Source organism: Talpa occidentalis, unplaced genomic scaffold (genome assembly GCF_014898055.3).
Source record: "Talpa occidentalis isolate TD23 unplaced genomic scaffold, MPIMG_talOcc4v2.1 talOcc4.10, whole genome shotgun sequence".
Lineage (NCBI taxonomy): Eukaryota > Metazoa > Chordata > Mammalia > Eulipotyphla > Talpidae > Talpa > Talpa occidentalis.
This window is the reverse complement of record NW_023600993.1, coordinates 85171735-85194969: the sequence shown is the minus strand read 5'-3', so window position 1 is coordinate 85194969 and position 23235 is coordinate 85171735. Positions and strand designations below refer to the sequence as shown.

The following is a 23235-nucleotide window of genomic DNA, read 5'->3' as shown; positions in this document are numbered from 1 at the left end:
AGACTGTCCAGATGATGATGTGAATATGGGAGATGAGGTGGCAGCAGCCATCCTAGAGTCTTGGGAGACCTGCCTGCAAATCAGCTAGACCTAATGCACAGCAGGCTGAGCCCAGAGGCAGAGAGTCATTATTTAGCCTCATGACAAGCTGTGCCTAAAACCAGGCAACCAAACTTAGGAATTATAGATATGCAATCTAACAATTTCCCTCTATGCTTCAGTCAGTTTGGATTGGTATTTCTATCACTTGCAAACAAGCATTCTGATAGGCCTACTCTCAGTATTGGTGGCAAATAATCAATGAAATAGGTGAGGTATGTAGCTCTCATGGGAGGGCAGAGCCATAGCAGGTAAGCCATCGGCCAGAGCCATAGCAACAAGTGGGTGGCTCAGGGCATGACACTTTGGTTGCTATAGCTCCTCCACCTGATGCCAACTCTTGAGCTTGCCAGCGGCAGAACAACCCTCTGTCCCATTCATCCCGTGAGTCCTGACTTCACCCAAGCCCTGTCCCTGATATTAGATACAGCACATACTCAGGCATCAGTGGATGTGTGGTAAGTTTTCTTCAAAACAGTGAGCTCAGCTAAGTTATACTCGTGACTTCCACTCACTGTCTTGGCATAGCTATGGGGCAGCCCAACTGAGGGCTTAGACAACAGGTCCCAGGGGAGCTCTGAAGTACAGGCTTTGGCTTGCTTGCCCAGCCCAGCCCCAGAAAGAGCTCCAGCTTGGCACTGACCTGACCAGGGGGCTATTCCAGGTCCCTGTTGTGGGAGGGAGACATGTTAGGGCCCTCCTTTTGTTACCCTGGCTAGGCCAACAACCCTCCTCCCTCAAGGCATGCCCTACTCTTTGTATCACTAGACCATACCCTCCCTGCTGCCTAATCCAAAGAGTACTTCATGCCCTCCATCTGATACCCCATTACCCTTACATTCCCATTCCCTATTTCTCCTGCCCTGACAAAGTCACTTCCTAAACTCTAAACCCCACACCCCAAAACCTCTGGGTACACTTGAAATAATTACTTTAATGAAAATGGTAAAATATTTGACAATTTAAATTGAAAAAAAAATACAATAATAAAATTGGACAATATTTTTAAATAAATTCAGTTTTTTAATTTAAAAATAAAATTTTGGGGGGCCTCCCTGGTGGCGCAAGGGGTTAAGCACCGCACTATGAAGCAACCCGCAGCCTCTGCAGCACAAGTTCAATCCCTAGCCTGCAAGGGAGCAACCCACATGGCGCAGCAGACCTCTTCTGTCTCACCCGCTGCTCCTCTCAGCACTGTATTTCAGTCAGTCTGCCTGTTCTGTTCCCCACTCTGTCTCTGGTGAATCCTCTCACCCCCGCATTTCTGACCTGTACCTAGCTCTTATATGCATAAATAAATTTCTTATAAAAAAAAAATTTTTCGGGCCTCCCTGGTGGCGCAGGCAGTTGAGCACAGCGCTGTGCTGTCTGCAGCCTCTGCAGTGCGGGTTTGATCCCGGCCAGCCTCGGAGATACCCACATGGCGCCGTAGACCTCTCCTGTCTCGCCAGCTGTTCCCCTCAGCAGTGTATTTCGGTCAGTCTGCCTGTTCTGCTGCCCACTCTGTCTCTAGTGAATCCTCTCACCCTCCCGCACATCTGGCTTGTACCCCAATTCTTGTACGCATGAATAAATAAATCTTTAAAAAAGGGCCTCCCCAGTGGCGCAGCGGTTGAGCGCTGGGTTGCGAAGGTGCCCACAGCCTCTGCAGTGCCGGTTTGATCCCCAGTTTGATCCCCGGCTGCCGGGCGAGGGTCCCACATGGTGTGCAGACCTCTCCTGCCACCCACTGCTCCCCTCAGCAGTGTGTTTCGTCGGTCTGCCTGTTCTGCTCCCTGATCTGGCTCTGGTGAATCCTCTCACCTTCCCGCACTTCTGACTGTACCCAGTGGTTGTATAAATAAATAAATAAATCTTTAAAAAAAAAAAAAAGAAATCTTTTAAAAAAAAAGGAAAAAAAGAAAATTTTCATTTACAAATGCTTAGAAAAATATTTTAAATGTTTGGGAGCCCCTATTGAAAACCACTGGCCTCTCCATGTCATTGTGACCTATGTGCGCACACCTCCACTTCAGTCTCAGTACTTTCATCCTTGGACCCTCCATACTGTAAGCAGTAGACTCTGGATCTTCCCATAGTCCTGGTCCCATTTCTCCTCAGCCACCAAGAAAAGCACATCCTGGCCAGGGATCTGGGTGCCAGGGTACACAGCGCTGCACACGAAGAATCCAAACTAGCAGGGAGGGTCCCTGGGGCTGTGGACAGAGAAAGGAGACATGGAAGTGGATTTGGTACTGAAACCACCTGCTGTGATGACTTTCTCTGAACAGACCAAATACCCATCTTCAGCTCTGACCACCCTGGAATCCCAAATTCATGTGACCACCTGCTTCTTTATTACTCAAAGGGTGGCCCATGAGCCAACATCACTGATATGACAGTGGATTCCCCTCTCCTCCTCTTCTAACATTATACCTCTCTTCAGACTGCTATTCTACCCCTACCCACTTCCCCCTGACTTCTGCGGCATCAAATTAAGCAAGGAATTGATGCCACCCCTTTGGAATCTAACATGGGCATCTTCCTTCTGGACTGGAACAGACTGGCAGATTCTCCCTGGGCTTCAACCCCTGTAAGATCTGCCACTTCCGGGCCTCCCTGGTGGCTCAGTGGTTGAGTGCTGGGTTGTGAAGCTGCCTGCAGCCTCTGCAGCGCTGGTTCGATTCCCGGCTGCTCCCCGGCCACCGGAGGAGGGTCCCACATGGCATGCAAACCGCTCCTGCTGCCTGCTGCTCCCCTCAACAGTGTACTTCGGTCCTTCTGCCTGCTCTGCTCCCCGCTCTGGCTCTGGTGAATTCTCTCACCCTCCCGCACTTCTGACTGTACCCAGTGCTTGTATAAATAAATAAATAAATCTTAAAAAAAAAAAATCTGCCACTTCCACTTCCTAGTCTTCCAAAGAACATGGTATGTGGCAGACAGAATACTGGGTTTAAGGACAAAATTTTGGAATTCTGAACTTACACACTGCATGACCTCAGGAAAGTCCTTCCTTTCTGAACCTTTGCCTGGGTGTGTAATGGACACAGAATGCACCACATTGCTTTTCAAATTGTGCTTCTTAATCAGGATCTTGCATGTGGTTGGTAAAAATAGATTACCCCACCTACACCAGAAATGCTGAAGTCAGATCTCAAGCTGTGCCTGGGAACCTGAATTTCTAGAAACTGTACTGGTATTCTGATACACAGCAAGAGTTTGGAAAGCTCTAGTCTCATCCATCATGATTCTTTTTTAAAAAAAATACATATATATTTATGTATACAAGAGCTGGGGTGCAGGCTAGAGGTGGGGGGGGGTGGGGTGAGAGGATTCACCAGAGACAGAGTGGCGAGCAGAACCGACGGATTGACTGAAATACACTGCTGAGGGGAGTAGCAGGTGAGGCAGGAGAGGTCTGCTACGCCATGTGGGTCACCCCCCTGGACCGGGATCAAACTTGTGCTGCAGTGGCTATGGATAGCTCTATAGTGCTGTGACTTAATCCCCTGGGCCACCAGGGAGGTCCATCTGTGATTCGTTATAATGTTTTCCATGACTCATATGTTGGTCTTCTGAGTGTGGGTATGTGATTGTTGGGCACTGAATTATCACCCCACACACCTCTGGTGAAAATGGGTCTGGGAGAGGAACCTCCCTGGAGGTCAGTGTTCTCTAGACTAATGAGAGGAAGAGCCTGAGGTTTTGCAGAGCCAAAGAGACTACATGTTTTAGAAATACCCTGGATGATGCCATGCTCCTTAACATTCATTCATTCACAAATATTTGAGCATCTCTACTACATGCTAAGCCTATCTGTGTATTGGAGGATACAGTAATGAACAGAACAAAAATCCCTGGCCTCATAGTTTACAGCCTAGTTCCTGTGGGAGGGAATAATGACATAAGTTGTGGTAAGTGGTGAGGAGAAAAAGCAGGAATGGGTATAAAAATTAGTTCCTGGGCCACCCTGGTGGCCTAAGGGGGTGAGCACAGCACTGTGAAGCTGTCCGCAGCCTCTGCGGCGCGAGTTCGATCCCTGGCCGGACAGTCAGCTACCCACATGGCGCAGCAGACCTCTCCTGTCTCGCTGGCTGCTCCCCTGGGCAGTGGACTTCAGTCAGCCGGACAGTTCTGCTCCCTGCTCTGGTGAATCCTCTCACTCACCCTGCACACCTCTGGCCTGTACCCCAGCTCTTGTATGCATAAATAAATCCTTAAAAAAATTAATTCAAAGTACCATTTTAGTTACTCTTCTCGGAAAGAACAAGAGCGGGCTACGGCTCCCGTGACGTCATGGCTTGCTCTGTGACGCCGGATCAGGGCGTTCTGCGGGGACCGTGGTCTCCTCTATGACGTCAGCAGCCGGGTCTAGACAGAGGCGAGAGGGTTGGGTCCACCCGCGGGGCCCGCCGGCTGCGCACAGGCTCCGTGGGGTCCTGGCGGCGCGCACCGGTCGAGGAAGCGCCGAGGGCCTGGGCGGCTGCGGCGGCGACTTGGGCTTCCGTGAGGGGCGGCCCGGGGTCAGGATGCGGCGGAGCTCCCGCCCGGGCTCGGCCGCGTCCCCACAAAAGCTCACGCCCAACTTCTACAGCGACAACAGCAACAGCTCAGTGAGCGTCACCTCGGGGAACAGCAGCGGGCACTGGTCAGCTGGGCCGGGGCCCGCGGAGCCCGAGGGCAGAAGAGCCCGGGGCTCGAGCTGCGGTGAGCCCGCCTTGAGCGCTGGAGTGCCCGGAGGAACCACATGGGCTGGAAGCTCTCGGCAGAAGCCGGCGCCTCGGAGCCACAATGGGCCGACCGCCTGTGGCGCCGCAACCGTGAGGGGCGGGGCCTCGGGTGCGGGCGGGGTCGAACCCGGGTGAGCCTAGGGAGGGGGCGGGGCTTAAGGGGCGGGGCTTGGCGCGGAACAGGGATAAAATGGTCCAGTCACCTGGGGGGCGGGGCTGTGTGGTGAAGAAGCCCTAAATAACAGGCCTTAAGGGGCGGGGCCTTCATGTGATTGATAGTCCTGGGGGCGGGAAAATTTTGTGATTGGTCACCACTGAAGAGACGCGGCCTCGGCGTTACTTCGAGCCGCGCCCAGGAAAATAGGGCCGTTCTCAGATTGGGGGCGGGGCCTCAGCTTGGGGGTGGGGTTAGCACCCTGACTGGGCTCCCATGAGGGGCGGGGGCTCGGGTTGCAGAGGGAGACCCGGGGTGAGACTTGGGATGCCCGGCTTCAAAGTCTGTGAGAGGCAGCCCAGCCCCTGGCTGGGGAGCCTGCGGCCGGGTACCGGGGAAAGAGTAGACCTGTGATGCGCACGACCCCAATGGAGCCCCTGGGCTCCCGCAGAACCGGCTGGCTCTCCCGTAGTCTCTGAGGAACAGCTGGACCTTCTCTCAACCCTGGATCTGAGACAGGAGGTGCCTCCCCCGCGAGTGTCCAAGAGCTTCCTGAGTATGGGCCAGACCAGCCCGGATCCTCTCTCACCCTCCGACTCCCTTCTCCGAACTCCAGTTCTCATCTCCCAGACCCTGTTCTCCCTTCTGAGCAGCCCGCCCCCGCCCATGTATGAGTTTCCAGCCCCTTTCCCGAGTCAGATCCAGTCTCAGAACCTGAAATCATTTTCCTTGCCCCCCTCTAATTCTCCCAACCCACCCCACTCCCTCCCTGAGCCCTAGGCACTTCCCTGAGCCCCTTCCAGAGCCCCTTCTGAACCTCGAACACCAGGCTCTCTGAGCCCCTTCGTCTCTCCCTTCTCTAGAGCGTAGTGCCCTTTCTGAGCCCCTCTCCTCTCCTCAGGCGTGCTTTTCCAGGTGCCCAGCGTGGTGTTATCCCTGGTAGGAGACGTGCTGGTCAATGTGTACAGGTCAGAGGGAGGGACGGGGTTGGGCTGCTCTTTGGAGGGGGTGGGAAGCAGGGCTGAGACTGAGCCAATTCAGACCTGATTGAGTCGTTTTCATAAAAGCTGGGTCTAAGTTACTGGGGTAGGGGCTGCGGGGTTCACTAGGGTCTTAGGACCTCAGCCTCCCTGCGGTTCCTCAGGGAGGTCTGTTCCATCCGCTTCCTGATCACCGCTGTGTCACTGCTGAGCATCTTTCTGGCAGGTGAGGGGGTAGTGAATATCTTGGGTACCCCAGCCCTGGCTGCTCTGGAACCAAACCCAAAACATTTTCTCCAGCCTCCCACTCAGTGCTTCAGATCCCCAATCCCTGTGGAAGCCTCCTGACTCAACCCCCTCAGGTCTCTTCTCACGTCACTGTCCTTAATGCCAGGGAATCCTCTCCCTGCCTTTTCCCTAAGACCTCCCCCATTCTTTCTCCAGTACTCTGGTGGGGGCTTCTGTATCTGGTGCCTCCTTTGGAAAATGTGAGTCTGGGAAACTCTCCTGGGGGTGGGGTGGCAGGTTATGAACCTGGAGATTGTGAGGGTCCCCTGGGTTGCTGGAAGTGGGGCAGTGCCAAGGCTATAGTCCCAAGGAAGGGCTGCATATAGACCCGGCATTTCTGAGGGATTTTGCCCAGAGGAGGTTAAGGGTCTCTAAGTGACTGGATCCTGGAAGGTCAGGGAAGAGTGCTGGGAGGTCCTCAAAAAGAAAGTCCTTTGAATCTGGCTGCTCCCAGACTGACTGAAGTGGGGAAAAGGGTGTGGGTAGATGGGAGCTCAGCAGCGCTGCATTTTGTACTTCCCTCCAATAGGAACCTAAGGAGATCCTGACTGTAAGGTGAAAAAGGGCATCTGGGATGGGGAACTGGGGGCCTCAAAGGTGTTTCTGTGCGGGCCCTTAGTGGAAGTGTCCAGGGGGACAGGGAGTCAACCACACTATACCAACATCCCCACTGCAGTGAGTACCACGAGCGTGTGCGCTCCCAGGGGCAGCAGCTGCAGCAGCTCCAGGTCGAGCTGGATAAACTCTACAAGGAGGTGTCCAGCGTTCGCGCAGCCAACAGCGAGGTGAACCGTAGACCTGCTCCCAGAGCCGGGACCCCAAGGGTGTTCGGAGTTCCGCCCCCGGTACCTGGCCGGGGGGCTCCACACACTGCGCACTGCTGTCCCACCTGGAAGCCCTTAGAGGAGCCTGGCTAACTGGATCCTGAGTCTTAAAGCCCTGCCCCACATCCCTGACTTTGGGATTTCCCCAGGGGCCCACAAAATGCTTCCCAGAGAACTTATTCCTAGAGAACACTGCCACCTACCCATGAAATCAGTCTGCAAGCCCCTCTAGGCCCCGCCCTCCCTTTTTTCAGAAAGTGGCCAAGCTTGTATTCCAGAGACTGAATGAAGACTTTGTGAGGAAACCTGACTACGCGCTGAGCTCTGTGGGTAAGACCCAGAGACACTGAGAGACAGACTCAGAGATACAGAAAGAGACTGAGACATTGACACAGACTGGTGCACACTACTGGTCCAATAGATAGACCTCAGATAGACACTTCCCTGGAGGTCAGTGAGGGCTTGGAGCAGGTGAGTTGTGGCTTCTCTCTGCTCCAGGAGCCTCTATCGACCTAGAGAAGACCTCCCATGACTATGAGGACACGAACACTGCCTATTTTTGGAATCGTTTCAACTTCTGGAACTATGCACGGCCGCCCACGGTTATCCTGGAGGTGGGCCTAGAACCTAGATCCTGGGTCAAGACGGGTGGGGTGCTGGGGAAAGGCCTTAACAGTTCCCTGGAAGGGGGGCCTGGCTGAGCTGAGGGCTTGGGGTGAGGTGGAGCTCTATTGGGTGAGGGGGTACTTGGCCCCAATGAGGCTGTGGGTGAGGCCCAGGAGGGCATTTAACTTAAGGAGAGACCTAGCAGTGTTGGAGACAGGCCCTGGGTAGGGTCTGACAGGGTAGGGCCTGGTCTGGGTGTGGAGGACTGGATGGGGACTTTGGAAGGCGTGGGGCTACCTGAGCCAAAACCCAAGCTGGGTAAGGGCCCCCCAGTCAAGTCTTCAGATTTTATTTTTTAAAAGATTTATTTATTTATTTATTTATTTATACATACATACATACACACAAGCACTGGGTACAGTCAGAAGCCTGGGAGGGTGAGAGAATTCAGCAGAGCCAGAGCAGGAAGCAGAACAGGCAGACGGACAAAATACACTGCTGAGGGGAGCAGCGGGCGGCAGGAGAGGTCTGCGCGCCATGTGGGACCCTCGCCCCGCGGCCCAGGATCGAACTGGCAGAGGCTGTGGGCAGCTTCGCAGCCCAGCGCTCAACCACTGCGCCACCGGGGAGGCCCCAAGTCTTCTGATTTTAATCGTGTCTCTGCCCACCTGCAGCCAGATGTCTTCCCTGGGAATTGCTGGGCTTTTGAGGGTGACCAGGGCCAGGTGGTGATCCGGCTGCCAGGTCGTGTACAGCTGAGCGACGTCACCCTGCAGCATCCACCGCCCAGTGTGGCACACACTGGGGGAGCCAACAGTGCCCCACGTGACTTTGCAGTCTATGTGAGTGGGGCTGAGGTGGGATTTTGCCTGGAAACGACCAGGCAGACGTACAAACTGTTGCCAGTAGCTGAGTCTTCACTTGCTCTATTTCTATAAAGTGGAGATTCTACTTCTTGCTTCTCAGGGCTATTACAGGTTATAACCATATCTAAATGCTAGGGATTACTGAATGCTTACTCTGTGCTGAGTACTTTACAAAGATTATTTCATTCCATCTACACAACCTGTGAAATGCCATTATCCCCCTCTTCACAGATGAGGAATAATGCTCAGAAGGTGGACACTACTTGCCCAAGGTCACATAGCTAATAGTCAGTTAAAATTTGAAAATTGGCTTGTTTGAACCGGCATTCTATACTACACTACACTATCCTAATGCTAAAAAATAAATGGAAAAATGCATCCAGCCATTGAACACACAGTAGGTCCTCCCAAAGTTGCTTTTTCCCCACCTCTACCTGTACCTCATTGTAGATACAATAACTCTTTACCTACCAGGGCCTCCAGGCTGATGATGAGACTGAAGTTTTCTTGGGGAAATTCACCTTCGACGTAGAGAAATCTGAGATTCAGACTTTCCACCTACAGGTTTGTCTGAGGTGGGGGTGGGGGGGTAAGGGTATTAAGGGAGTGGGGAGTGAGGGAAGACTGGGGAGAAAGGCAGCCCTTGGGAGAACAGATATTGGTGATCCATTTGTATCCCCAGAATGACCCTCCAGCTGCCTTTCCCAAGGTGAAGATCCAGATTCTAAGCAACTGGGGCCACCCCCGTTTCACGTGCTTGTATCGAGTCCGAGCCCATGGCATGCGAATCTCAGAGGGGGCAGGGGATGGTGCCACAGGGGGGCCCCATTAAATATGCTGATTATTGGAGCTAAAATAAGCTGGATCAGTGCTGGGGGGTCTGTTGGGGACTTTGGTTGCCCATGGTGCAGAAGTATGGTCCAGGGGTAGAGGGTTACCACCCAGTGCACCCTCTGAGAGAAAGTTGAGATCAGTAATATATAGTTGCCATAGCTCATGTTTATGAAGTGCTTACCATGTACAAAAGATACGGTGCTTTGAACATACACATTACTTACTTAACCCTCACAGCCATAAAGGAGGAGATGGTCAGGTTAGAAAACTTGTTCTTGCTAGTGAAAAGCAGCATTACAGTGGGCCCCAGGCCTACCTTCCCCTAGAGGCTACTGTATTTAACTGCAGAGCCACTAAATTTGGAGTCAGGCTTGTGCACCTCAATTTCCACCCTTAATCTCTGGAACAACCTAACTCCTGCTAGGTACAGGTAGAGGGAGAATTACCCCTTTTCTCTTGATAAACGCTCAGAAACTAAAGAGGACTTGCAGATTCCTCGGAAGCATCTGAGCCAGAGTTGATGATACAGGCCAGGGGTAGCCCCTACTCAGATTGTCTTACTGAGATCTGAGTACCTGACACTCTGCAAGGCACAGTGTAGGTGATCTCATCTTCATCAGTCCCTGCCCTAAAGGAGTTTGACAGGGAAGGGAGGACAGGATGCTGTAGGAAACAGGGCAAAGGATTAATAATTCTCTGTGGGCAGGGTAGAAAAGGGAAACCAGCATGAGAAACATGCACCTATTAGGTTCCTTCCCAATATGTTCATATTTGGAGAAGTATACACACTATTAATAGAGATTACATCTGTAGAAAGTAGAATGTGTGTGGGTTGTACATATCCATTTAAATTTTAAGGTTATTATTTTGTAAAATGAAGACAAGATTTTGTCAAGTGCTCTCAAAGCCTAAGGTTAGAAATATAAACTAATACAGCTCTTCTGAAGGGCAGTTTCACAAGAGGAATCAAAAGTCTTAAAAATTTTTTGTAGTCTTTAATCACAGCACTTCTAAGACCAGATCCAAAGAATACAGGGATGTCTTCAAAGATAATACTTTTGAGTGTTGCTTATAAGGAGAAAACTGGAAATAGTAACTAAGCAGATTGTGCCACAAAAATAATACGTGGCCAAACAGAAACAGCATACAAGGGAATGTTTAATGTCATGAAAAGTAATGATATATGGGATACACTGGTATTATAAATCTATGGCATATAACTCTATGACATATCAAAAGAGTTCTATAGACCAAAAGATATGATAAATGACAAGACAGTAGCCTGGGAGGAAATATTAACATGTATAAGAGACAAGGAGTTAATAACTGTGACAGAATGAAGGATGTACTGACAACAACTTAGTTTATTCAAAACAAATATAATTCACAAATAAATATGAAATGATATCTGGCCTTCACAATTAAATTAAAACTAAAAATATGATTTTACCCAAAAAGGGTGAAAAGGCTGTTTTTGTGAATAGAGGGCAATTTACATTATCTATTCAAATTTTAAATATGCACATACTTTAACATTTCCACTTCTAGGAACAAATTCTTCAGAAGAAACATCCCTGTAAGTGCACAGATAAATGTATAAGAATATTCATTCTAACACTGTTTTCAATAAAACAAAACTAGAAGGTACCCAAATCCCAATAAGGTATTGGATAAATAAGCTGTAGTACACTCAGAATATATAGGCATTGCAAAAGAGTGAGGTCAGCAATAAGTTCCAATGGGCAAGACACCCTGAATATAACAAAAACAAAGGGCAAAGTTTATGTGTAATATCCCATTAAAATTTGTCAGACTTAGTAAAAATGGGCTCTCATCTGCTCTATTACCTATTTATTCATTATGTACTACACACAATATTTATATTTGAAATAATTTCATATAGCACGTATTTTAAAAACATCTTAAAGCATGCTAAAATACTATACATATAATATAATCCCACTTTTGTAAAATAAAAGACTATGAATATGAATAAAGGAGCAAAACATATGCACCAAATATTTGGGTGATATTTTTCTGCATATACATATTTTCCAGTAAGAGAAAAATAGCTGTTCTTGTAGCCTATTTTTAGGGCTAGAACCACCAATGTTTCCTGCTCGATCTGTCCAGCATAGCCCTTTCTTTTTTTTTTTTTTTTTTTTTTTTTTTTAGAGGCATGTTTATTTCTTTATTTATTTGTTTTGTTTGTTTGTTCTGTTTACACATGCACTGGGTACAGTCAGAAGCGCGGGAGGGTGAGAGGATTCACCAGAGCCAGAGCGGGGAGCAGAGCAGGCAGAAGGACCGAGGTACACTGCTGAGGGGAGCAGCGGGCGGCAGGAGAGGTCTGCGCACCATGTGGGACCCTCCTCCGGTGGCCGGGGAGCAGCCGGGGATCGAACCGGCGCCGCAGAGGCCGCGGGCAGCTTCGTAACCCAGCGCTCAACCACTGCGCCACCGGGGAGGCCCCCATAGCCCTTTCTTTATCTTAAAACTCATCCCTTCCCTACCACTTTTCACCTTGTTGGTATTCCCAGCTAAGCGCTGCCCTGAGGTAGGGCAGGCTGGGTGTGCTGTTTAACATTCAGACTCTGTATTTTTCAAAAATAGTGTCTAAATATCTGGCTAGAAATGCCCAATTACTTTGATTGGGGCTATTATGTTAGAGGCATCCATGCTTTACTCAACAACCCCTAAGATCAACAAACTGAGGCTCAAGGAGAAGTAAACATGGCTAATAACAGATTCCCATCCAAAAAAACAAAATACTGGCCAAACTGTGGTCTTCATTGATTTTTTATTGAATGAGGGGCTCCAGAAGCAAGCAGGTGGGATCAAAAGCAGCAATAGCAGGAACAAGTATAAAAGTATAAAATTTAAAGTGCTAGCACTGTGGAATGTGTGCAGGACTGGGCCATGGCACAGAATACCCTTGAGAACACAGGGCTAAAGTCTGATCACACCTTATCCCCCATCAGAATCTAGGCCTGGGGCACCTGTGCGGGGTCCTTGGCTGGAGGTGGAAGTGGCTTAAATGGGGCCCACCCTTGGGCCTTGAAGTAGGAGACCAGTTGCATGGGTACTTCTGCAAGCACAGTCTGTGCTAATGCCTCTCGAGGGGCCTGGCAGGAGAAAACAGGGGCCAGGTCAGTGGTGATCCACTGCAGCTTCCCAAGGTCTACATTTCATGACCAGATGTAAATGAATCCCAGCCTCACTCACATCAGGAGGAGGTGGAAGGGTAAACTCCAGGTCTGGTCTCCCCCAGGTTTGCCCCTTACTCACATTTTGAAAGCGGCGATAAGGCACAAATTGCACTATGTCACGCGCTGCTGCTTCCCCGGTGCGTGTACGCAAGGGTCCACCATCAGCATCCAGCTGTTCCATGGCCTCAAAGTCAGCACCACCCACACCAATGATGATCACTGACATGGGCAGGTGGGAAGCACGAACCACAGCTTCGCGTGTGGCTTCAACATCTGTCACAGCACCATCAGTCAACAGCAACAGCACGAAGTATTGCTGGGAACAATCCCATACATATATTGAGGTTGACCCTCTAAACACTTCACATTTCCATACTGACAAGAAATCCCTTGTTACACAGCCCTCAAAGAAGCCCTTAACTGAGACCACCCCACCATCACCTTCCATGACCCTCACCGAGGCACTCTTCTGATGTGCAGCCTGTGCTGCAAACCTGGCCACATGGTTGATGATGGGTGCAAAATTAGTGGGGCCATAGAGGCGAACTTGAGGCAGGGCTTGGCGGTAGGCATCTACAATGCCCTGGATGCCTAGGAAAGGAGAGCAAAAAACACTATAAAATACTGTGAGTCAGGATCAGTCCTGAAATCACCCCATAATGGCTGAGGAGATTTGGGAACCTGCATGTATTTCAGGAAATCACCCCGGCAACCCCAGGTATTCACCCACATCCTATAGATGAGAAAACTATGGCCAAAAGAAAGAAGGGACACTTGGCCCTAAATCATGGCTTGAATTAAAACCCAGGTTAGGGGAATTCCCTGATCAATCCAGGCCATTTTAAACACAAAATTATAACCCACTTAATAATTATAATTCATTTAATAAAATAATCCACAGAGATATTTAATAATGGGAGAGAAGGGAGTGATCATCATCAATTGTAGAAAGAGGAATTATTTATTTGAAATCATCTCAGAAATGATTTAGGGAAGGATTATCAAAACTAGAGGCAGGCCTCCCCTAGTGGCGCAGGCAGTTGAGAGCTGCACTGTGAAGCTGTCCGCAGCCTTTGCAGTGCCAGTTCCATCCGGGCTGGCAAGGGAGGGTCCCACATGGCGGGGCAGACCCCTCCTGTCGCATCCGCTGCTCCCCTCAGCAGTGTGTTTTGTCAGTCTGCCTGTTCTGTTCCCTGCTCTGTCTCTGGTGAATCCTCTCGCCCTCCCCTGCATCTGGCCTGTACCCTGGTTCTTGTATAAATAAGTAATTAAATCTTAAAAAAAAAAAAAAGAAAACTAGAGGATAAAAGTTGATGAGTAATTGGATATTTATGTATCTTCCTAAAAGATACTTAATAACTGCAAAGAGAAAAACATTACTTGTATGATAGAAAAACCATTATAGACTCTACAACATATATCTATTTAATCAAGTGATCCAAGTTAACATAACTGATATAGGATAAATCAACATCATGTATCTTTCCTGATACGGTTCTGACATATGTTCATATCAGAACACAAAGCATCAAGTTTGTGATATTCCCACCAAAAAATGCATAATCTAAATCTAATTATGAGAAAATACAGGTAACTACCAAATGATAAGACATTATGCAAATATCTGGCCGTTAATCTTAAAAAAGGTCAGTATCATGAAAAAGCTCTGGAAGACGTGACAACTGAATGAAATGTGTGATCCAAGATTTCCTGTTGCTGTAAATGACATTAAGGACAATTGGCAAAATTTGAATAAATTCTGCAGATTAGATAATAGTATTGTACTGATGTTAATTTTCTGCTTTTGAGACTTGTACTGTGGTTATCTACAAGAATGTCTTTGATTTTAGGAAATACACATTGAAATATTTAGAGATAAAGGGCCATAAGGATAATGACAGGTACAAAGCTGTAGGGTCATGGAGGCTAACTTGGGGCAGCATGTATTTACTACAATTCTCAAATATTTCAGGAAAAAAACTATATTGGAGGGAGAGAAGGAACTTGAGTGAGAGAGTGACAAAGCAAATGTGATAAAATGTTCATCTCTGAGAAATGTGGGTGAAGGTAAAAAACAGCCAGCCTATATAATCCAGACCTTAAGCACTGAGCTCCAAATGTCCTGAATCCCTATAACTATTCTTGCAACTTTTTCCTAAGTCTAAACTCATGTCAAAATACAAAACCCAGGGGTCCTCCCCTGGTGGCACAGGTGGTTGAGCGCAGCGCTGTGAAGCTGTCCGCAGCCTGTGCAGAGCTTGTGAAGTTGTCTGCAGCCTCTGCAGTGCCAGTTCAATCCCGGCCAGCCAGCCAGGGTCCCACATGGCAAGGCAGACCTCTCCTGTCTCGCCCATTGCTCCCCTCAGCAGTGTATTTTGTCAGTCTGCCTGTTCTGTTCCCCACTGTGTCTGGTGAATCCTCTCACCCTCCCGCACATCTGGCTTATACCCCAGGGTTCTTGTATAAATAAATAAATAAATCTTTAAAATATATATATATATATATAAAACCTAGGGGCCTCCCTTGTGGCGCAAAGGGTTAAGACGCAGCACTGTGAAGCTATCCACAGCCACTGAAGCATGAGTTCTATCCCCTGCCAGGGAGTTGACCCACATGGCACAGCAGACCTCTCCTGACTCTCCTGCTGCTCCCCGCAGCACTGTATTTCAGTCAGTCCACCAGTTCTGTTCCCCACTCTGCCTCTGGTGAATCCTCTCACCCCCCCACCTCACACTTCTGGTCTGTACCCCGATTCTTGTATGCATAAATAAAAATAAATCTTTTAGAAAAATTAAAAAAGAATTAAACTCAGGTCAAACCTATCAGGTAAAATTTTCCACTTTCGCAAGTCGCCTGAGCAGGGTGCAAGGCAGCCCAAGTTTTGGCTCTTCCTAGACAAAAGAGGGGAGGTCAAAAAGCACCCTGCAGGGCAAAAAGACACCAAGACTTCTGCAGATTTCCAAATAAGTACATGTGAGCTTCTTGGAAAAGATTATAATGGCGATATAATAGCTACCATTTTTTAAGAGAGCATTTAGTATGTGCCAGGCTCACTGTTTCAAACTTTATATACACTATCTCCTTAAAAACTCAGTATACTGTAATATTTAGCCTTATTTATTTTTTAAAGATTTACTTAATTTATTTATGCATTCAGGAACTGGGGTGGAGGCCAGAGGTGTGGAGGGTAAGAGGATTTACCAGAGACAGAGTGGGGAGCCGAACAAAGAGATCTACTGAAATACACCGCTAAGGACAGCAGCGGGCAAGACAGGAGAGGCCTGCTGCATCATGTGGGTAGCTCCCTGGCTGGGGATCGAACTCGTCACAGTGGCTGGTGATAGCTTGATAGCGCTGAGATTTTAACCCGTGAGATACCAGGGAGGCCCAATATTTAGCCTTATTATGAAGGTTAAGCAGATAAGAAGTTAAGCAAATGGCCCCAAGTCACATGATTAGCAAAGGATATGAAATTTGACTCCAGAATACTAAAATCAACTCCTCTGGACAATGGAGTCAGTTATCCTTCCCCATCCCCACATTCTCCCTTGCCTACATACATTGGCATCCTCAGTTGGAAAATGGGAGACTTACCTGCACAGTAGGGGCTACTGGGGTTGAAATTCAAGGCAAATTCATGGGAGACCTGAGAGCAAGAATGGAAATGAAAATGACCATATTTGTGCTAAGAATAAGGGCAATTATACCAAGTACCATATCAGTCCTGTATGTCCCCTACAGAGCTGGGTACAGCCAATTCACCCCACCCTCCCAAATCAGGACACTGGTAATAGGTGTGGAAGAAGGGAAGAAAACACTCACTTGCCAGTCAGGGGGCACCTGGGCCCCAAATCCAAATGCTGGGAACAGTTTGTCACTGTGGGAAGACAATGAGGGTATTGTGAGCTTAGAAGCTAAAACATCTGCAGGGAATGTAGATAAGCAAGGGAAGTTACTCACGAATCATAGTCCTGAACCACACTGCCCACACTCCACAGTGCTGTCAGGTACTCATTGACCCCTGTTGGGCTCAGGTAGTGTAGGGAGTCAGGTGAGGAGGGGTCCCCATTAGAGCCTGTGAAGTCGATGCCCACCTGGGAGGAAGAAAAGAGGTTAGCTGAACGCTACCTTGAACCCCAGATGTCTTCTCTTGTCCGTGGGTAAAGCACTTACAGTGAAATTGATTTGACAACCTCCCATCACATAGTCCAGGAATGAATACTCTGTTTCTATCTGCAGATAAAACCAGATCATGGTTGGGGTGAAAGGGTTTAGGGACATGGAGCTCAGGGGTCAGAGCCTGGGTTACATGGGCTATTATCTCACCTTGCAAATCTTGACACAGATAGTTCCAGAGTTCTTGTAGCTTTTCTTTTTCTGCTGTTTCTCAGGGTGAATGCATTCAAACTCAGCCTGGTGAGGAAAGACAAATTAGGGCAAGAAACTTTATCAGAGCACTAAACAGAACTGGAGCTACTTGCCCTCTCTCCTGGGGACTGCAGCCCTCTCAGCCCACGTTTGCATCCCTGAGTAGGTTAGCACTTACTGGGACTGCTTGCAGCTGGGTCAAGCTAGTGTGGAAGGTACCAATGAGATCATGTGAACCATCACTGTCATAGTCTGAGCATCGCACCTGAGGGAAAAGGTGTGTGTGTGTACACAAAGAATGAGAATAAATCACTCCCTAGGCTCTGTACCCCAGCTCAACTTGTGAGCCAAGCTCCTCACCTGGATGGGTGTGCTGGGGTCTCCTCCACAGAAATGCTGAAGGGGAACAGAGAAGCGCTTCCATGTAGGGTTCAGGTTGTTCTTGATCACCTGAGGTGGAGGGCAAAGTCTCTAGTGAGCTCTGGCCTGACATATGGGAGCTGTGATCCAGTCCCTACCCAGTATTTTTCCCTGTCTCCCTAACATTGGTAGTCACAAATCCCAGGAGATTCTCTCCTATCCCACCTACCCAATCCCAGGGGTCTCACACCTCAGATCTGTATGCCAGGTGCCATTTCCCATCACCCTGGCGGAAGAACTCCAAGAACGGATCTGATTTTCCCAGGAAGTCCTGTTAACACCAGAGACCTGTTGTAAGACTCAGAGAGAGACAACCACTATGCCAGACCTCTGTTCCCACCCATGCCCCCACAACAAACCATCCGTTTCCTTAATTCTTGAGCCCCCAGGGTGTCCTTCCATGTGTACCTTCTTATCTAGGTTTCTGGCCTCAACTTCCATGGTTACTATACGACTATCCTTCAACTCCTGAGCTGAGACCTAGGGAGGGGAGACAGGAGAATAGATCACCTCACAAATTTCTCATGAATGTCAGGTTACACCCGCTGACAGAGTTCTTCCTTACCGTGATGGTCCCCTGCCCAGCAGGTTTCCCAGGCTTCAGCATTAAGGGTAGAGTTAGTATCTGGCTGGATACAATCTGGGGGCAGAGCAGGGGTGGAAAAGGGGTGCTAAGATATCAGGCAGAGTTAGGTTCTGCTTGCCCCACTCCACACCCCTTCATGTTCCAGGCAGGCTATGTTGTTTGATAGGATTCTCATTGCACCTGTAGCTGAAGGATTCTAATTCCTGGCCCTACATACCTGTCCCAGGGAACACTCAGCCCCTCCTAGGAAGTCATCATCCCCCAGCTCAGGTGTGTTGTTGTCTATGTCATAGATGCCAAATCGAAGTTTCTGGACTGTTTCAAAGTGGTATGCAAGCTGCAGAGTCTTAGAGAACTCAGGACTTGAGCAGTTCCGTATTCGTTCTGTCCTGCCAAGCTGTGGGCAGAGGCCAATAAGCATCACAGTCACACACAATCCACACCAAAATAATCCTAGCCCCTTTCTACAACCTTAATCCCCAAGGTCCTTCTCACCTCAGTCCAGTTGCCCCCTCCCACATCCTGTGAAAGGACACAGAGTGGGTCAGACTTGGAGCCAATGTCCTTGTCAATGAGGTGATCGCAGGAAATGGAGAGCTGAACCGAGGTCACACAATGGGCCATCTGGGGGAAAAGGACCTGAGTCAAACATCCAGGACTTTTTCCTGGGATAAAGTCCCAGTTTGGGAAGGCCAGCAGGCTTCACCCAGGGAGGCTCTGCCCTGCCTCCACCCCAAAACACCAGAGGAAGAAAAGGTCCTATACTATTCTAATCCCCTTGGGGTGAGCTCAGTGGTACAGGAGATAGTGGTCACAACCAACTGGTACAAGAATATGATGGTAAAATGCAAAAAAATATACCTGTCTTCATCAACAACTTTGACTCAACCAGTTCTTAACATAAAATTCATTCAAAACCCAAGACTACTACTCAGAACTTATACCCTAAAATCAGGGTTTTAACAGATTAAACTGCTCAAGTCCTGATTTTCTCAGAGATCAGTAATTCCCTTCTCTTTTACTTGCCTTAAATCAGTCTTATCCTTGTTTCGATCCCAACATTGCCCCAACACAACCATGACACAGATATTATTCCTCCAAAAATCTCTTCCTCCAATGATTTACCACTAATCCTGAGACCCTGCATCATGGGATAGAGTTATGATTCCTTCACTGACTCTACTAGCTTCTAATCAGAAGCTCATCTTCAACTCCTCACTATTCTCACTGCCAGTACCCAGCTAAAGTCATCATCATTTCACACTGGTTTATCATATTAGATTCTTTAACTTGTCTTCCTTACCCTAAGCCATCCCCACCTTCCCAATAGGGAAGGTCCCCACCCTTACCTCAATAGGCAGTTTAGCTATCAGGGTGATGCTATTAAAACTTAAGTTGGGTCTACAAGGTCTTTAATCTGATCTCCTAACACCTTTTTCTTGCTCACTCCATTCTGGCCACACAGGTCTGCTTGTTTACCATTCCTCAAATAAGCTTGTTTCTACCTCAAAGTCTTTGCAGTACCAGTAAGTTCTTCCCTCCTAATAGCTACATGACTTGTTCCCTTACTCCCTCTAGGACTTTATTCAAAATCATTTCCATTATGAAGAACAAGGTTGTCATTTTCTAGCCACTTGAAAATTTCATCCTACCACTGACAGAACACATACTCCTTTCCTGCTTTTTCTCTTTAGCATTTATCACTGTCCTGTGTATGTGTGTGTATGTATACATATAGAGCAATATGACTCCCCCATTAGAATGTAAACTCCAAGAGAGAAGGGATAGTTACTGTTATTTTCATTCCTCTACCCCAATCTCCCAGACAAAAATAATTTGCCACATGAAATCTAACCTAACTGGCAATCAAGAAGCATCAAGCTTCTCCATTTCCTCTGCTGAAAACACAAACTTCTTGCATGGGTCCCCGTAACAATTATCTTCAGATAATTGTTCCACAAACCTATATACCTGAAGACCATATCTGTACCACAAGGGCAGACAAGATCTCTTACTAAGCTTTATCCATTATTCCTGGCCTCCCAACACTACACCCCAGGAAGCCTCCAGTTTCAGCCTTCCCTAAACTGACCCTCAGTCAATCCTTTCCCTGACCCAGGCCACAGTTAGTACTGCTCCCATCTTGGCACCTTGTGGTCTCCATCTGGAATGCTGTTATTAAAACTTGGAATATCTCTTTGAATTCAACTTGCTTCACATATTGACCTACATAGCACTTCGGCCTCTTCTTGAGTATATTTAGTGATGGAAAACCCACCACTTATAACCAACTTATCAGAAAGACTGCTCTGTAAAATCCTACCCAAACCAACCCAAGACTGAATTTTCACTTGTACACATTAATCCAGCTTCTTTGCCAATTGAAAATTCCACAGGATAGACTTAGTCCTCCATCTCCCTCTGAGAGCCCATCTGATATATGGAAACACTGAAACCACTGACACCCTCAACTGAAATCTGGAGAAACAGCCTTAGTTCTTTTGATTGTAGCCCCTAGAATGTGACTTGCAGACTTCCGACCAGCCTAATCATACCTTTGGAGATTCCCCAAGGATAGATCCAGAGCAAATATACTCCCACCAAGAGAGCAGGACCACAACTTCCCCCAAGTTACAATCTGAACTTTAAGCTTCTTATCTCAACACATTTTCTGAGGCAGTACTGAGACAAATGAAGAAAAGCCCTTATGCTGAGAACAGTGGAAAACCTGAGACAGCTTAAAGTTCTACCAATTAAGTATTGACTAAATATGCCACATTCAAACAACAGAATGCTGAGTATAGGTAAAAACCACCTTAGGCAAACGTATACTGTATTTTTTTTAAAGATTTTTTTTTTTAATATACAACAACCGGGGTACAGGCCAGATGTGCAGGAGGGTGAGAGAATTCACCAGAGACAGAGCGGGGAACAGAACAGGCAGACTGACAAAATACACTGCTGAGGGGAGCAGCGGGAGAGACAGGAGAGGTCTGCTTCGCCATGTGGGATTCTCGCCAGCCGGCAGGGATTGAACACGTGCTGCAGAGGCTGCGGACAGCTTCACAGTGCAATGCTCAACCGCCTGCGCCAACAGGGAGGCCCTATATTTATTTTTTAAAGATTTATTTATTTATGCATACAAGAACTGGGGTACAGGCCAGAAGTGTGGAGGGTGGAGAATTCACCAGAGACAGAGCAGGGAACTGAACAGGCAGACTGACTGAAACACTGCTGAGGGGAGCAGCAGGAGAGGTCTGCTGCACTATGTGGGTAGCTCCCTGGCTGGGGATCGAACTCATGCTGCAGTGGCTGCGACCAGCTTCACAGGTTGCTTCCCAACCACTTGCGCTACCAGGGAGGCCCAAACATATACTATATTTATATAAAAAATAAAATTGGCCTCCCTGATAGCTCAAGGGGTTCAACACAGCACTGTGAAGCTATCCACAGCCTCTGCAGCAGGAGTTCAATCCCCAGCAGCCAGGGAGCTACCCACATGGCGCAGCAGACCTTTCCTATCTCGCCTGCTGCTCCCCTCAACAGTATATTTCAGTCTGTTCTGCTCCCCACTTTGTCTCTGGTGAATCCTCTCACCCCCCCACACACACCTCTGGCCTGTACCCCAGTTCTTGTATGCATAAATAAATAAATCTTCAAAAAAAAGAAAATTGTAAAAAAGTGGTAAGGGTATATGACTCCTTAAATTTCAATTATATATGTATATTTAATAGATTTGCATACACAAAATAAATACACAGAAAAATGGAAGACACACAAAATAAATACAACTTTTAACTATCTCAAGAGTGGGAAGGTGAGCTTTTTACATAGTTTCAATATTTTATACTGTTTATTTTGTATTTTCTAAAGGGTCTCATTAGATTTTCCCTCCCTGCCAATTCACACTTTAAGTCCTCGACTATTCAGTCTAAAGTTAAGCACATACTTTCAATTCAACGCCTACCTAACCAGACGTCACTGTCTTTTGCGTCCTCCCTAGTTTCTTCTTAGTGCTCCCCCACTTAGTCATTCCTGATGCCAGCTTCCTGAGAATGTCTACCCTAACTAGAAACCCTGGACAACTGCTCACGACCCTTAAGTTCAGAGCTATTGGAATGTCGGAAAAGTCATGATGTATTTTTTATTCTTCACGCAAAAATGTGTCATGACTTTCCTTTTTTAAAAAAAAGATTTATTTTTTTTAATTATGCATACAAGAACTGGGGTACAGGCCAGGGTGCAGGAGGTGAGAGGATTCACCTGACAGAGTGGGGAGCAGAACAGGCAGATCCACTGAAATACAAAGCTGAGGGGAGAAGAGAGAGACAGGAGAGGTCTGCTGCACCATGTGGGTTAGTTCCCTGGCAGGGGATCAAACCCCTGCGCCACCAGCAAGGGTCTGTCATGACTTTTCTGACAACCCAATAAATTTCCCCAGAAGGGTCGCTTATCGCACAACTGCAAAGGCCGCATGACACAGAATTCAGTAGTTGAGTGACATGATCACCTTATTTCCACAATTCAAACTTCAAAGCCCTTCTCTGCCTACTTTGCTTCTGGCCATTCCATCATCCACCTAACCATCCAAAGCTATTTCATTTTCTCAAAACACATATACATGCTGATACCTCATGTTCCTGCCTAGCAAATTCCCTGTTATTAATAGATTTTAGACATTGCTCTTCTATGAAGCCTTGCCCATGTTTCTCAGATTTTCTCCTCTTTGTAATCAGTCTTTCTGCACACACACATGCATGCACACACACTGTGTTTATTAATTAAACCCAATTAAAAATCTGGAATGGCTTTCTAAAACAGTCAAGGTAAAATTCAAAGTTCTTAGCATGGTCTACAAAGCCCTACCAGACCTGACCTTTGCCTAATTAATCATCTAGGCATCCAAGAATATTCGAGCCAGATTTCATATCTGACCCACAACATACCCACAATCTCATTCCCCTTGTTACTGCCTCTGTACTATCTACTGCCATATACATCCAGAAAATAAGCTTTATTAGAGTAGGACCATGCCTGGTTTGTCTATATATCTCTAATACTTATAATGGTACCTACTCTACAGTACGTACTTTGTAAATATTAACATTGAAATTTTTACTTTCATCTGTCTGCCCACATGTGTGGGCTCCCTGGAGCTAGGTCTGGGTATTATTTCTGTATCCCTAATACTAGTATTTAGTACAGAGTTGATACTCATAACCATTTGCTGAATAAACAATATGATTTTGTTCAACTCAAACCTTGTAATCTTTGTCATTTGAAATACTGTCC

The 23235-nt window shown here is 47.5% G+C and overlaps 2 protein-coding genes across 9 annotated transcripts in view; one reads left to right on the top strand and one right to left on the bottom strand.

The window, feature by feature from the left end:
* The first annotated feature begins 4430 nt into the window (after positions 1 to 4430).
* On the top strand, positions 4431 to 11409 carry SPAG4 (sperm associated antigen 4). Of its 3 annotated transcripts, none has more exons than XM_037496119.2 (12): positions 4431 to 4917; positions 5414 to 5518; positions 5864 to 5930; positions 6107 to 6168; positions 6387 to 6430; positions 6760 to 6785; positions 6907 to 7015; positions 7309 to 7384; positions 7553 to 7668; positions 8335 to 8502; positions 9001 to 9090; positions 9209 to 11409. In XM_037496119.2, the coding sequence occupies exons 1-12, from the start codon at positions 4431 to 4433 to the stop codon at positions 9356 to 9358; spliced, it is 1500 nt and encodes a 499-aa protein (XP_037352016.2). In that variant the 3' UTR covers positions 9359 to 11409. The 3 variants fall into 3 exon arrangements, with proteins under 3 accessions (XP_037352016.2, XP_037352050.1, XP_037352023.1); XM_037496153.2 differs by having other exon boundaries at positions 4490 to 4898; XM_037496126.2 differs by having other exon boundaries at positions 4586 to 4917; positions 5435 to 5518.
* A 734-nt stretch (positions 11410 to 12143) lies between these two features.
* LOC119233590 (copine-1) overlaps positions 12144 to 23235 on the bottom strand; it is a 37316-nt gene continuing 26224 nt past the window's right edge. For all 6 annotated transcript variants that reach the window (XM_054696830.1, XM_037496100.1, XM_037496091.1 and 3 more), the window contains 15 exons: positions 18439 to 18567; positions 18161 to 18340; positions 17923 to 17997; positions 17766 to 17837; positions 17548 to 17628; positions 17298 to 17387; positions 17116 to 17202; positions 16896 to 16982; positions 16743 to 16802; positions 16530 to 16663; positions 16392 to 16446; positions 16164 to 16215; positions 13027 to 13160; positions 12649 to 12885; positions 12144 to 12485 (listed from right to left, as the gene is read on the bottom strand). In XM_054696830.1, the coding sequence (XP_054552805.1) occupies positions 12345 to 12485; positions 12649 to 12885; positions 13027 to 13160; positions 16164 to 16215; positions 16392 to 16446; positions 16530 to 16663; positions 16743 to 16802; positions 16896 to 16982; positions 17116 to 17202; positions 17298 to 17387; positions 17548 to 17628; positions 17766 to 17837; positions 17923 to 17997; positions 18161 to 18340; positions 18439 to 18567 (1614 nt within the window). In that variant the 3' untranslated portion in view covers positions 12144 to 12344. The remainder of the gene's footprint in view (positions 12486 to 12648; positions 12886 to 13026; positions 13161 to 16163; positions 16216 to 16391; positions 16447 to 16529; positions 16664 to 16742; positions 16803 to 16895; positions 16983 to 17115; positions 17203 to 17297; positions 17388 to 17547; positions 17629 to 17765; positions 17838 to 17922; positions 17998 to 18160; positions 18341 to 18438; positions 18568 to 23235) is intronic.

Coding starts and splice junctions, on each gene's coding strand:
- SPAG4 (XM_037496119.2), top strand. CDS start 4,431: ATGACGTCAGCAGCCGGGTCTAGACAGAGGCGAGAGGGTTGGGTCCAC. Junction 4,918..5,413: donor CGTGAGGGGCGGGGCCTCGG/GTGCGGGCGGGG, acceptor GGGCTCCCGCAG/AACCGGCTGGCTCTCCCGTA. Junction 6,786..6,906: donor AAGGAGATCCTGACTGTAAG/GTGAAAAAGGGC, acceptor TCCCCACTGCAG/TGAGTACCACGAGCGTGTGC.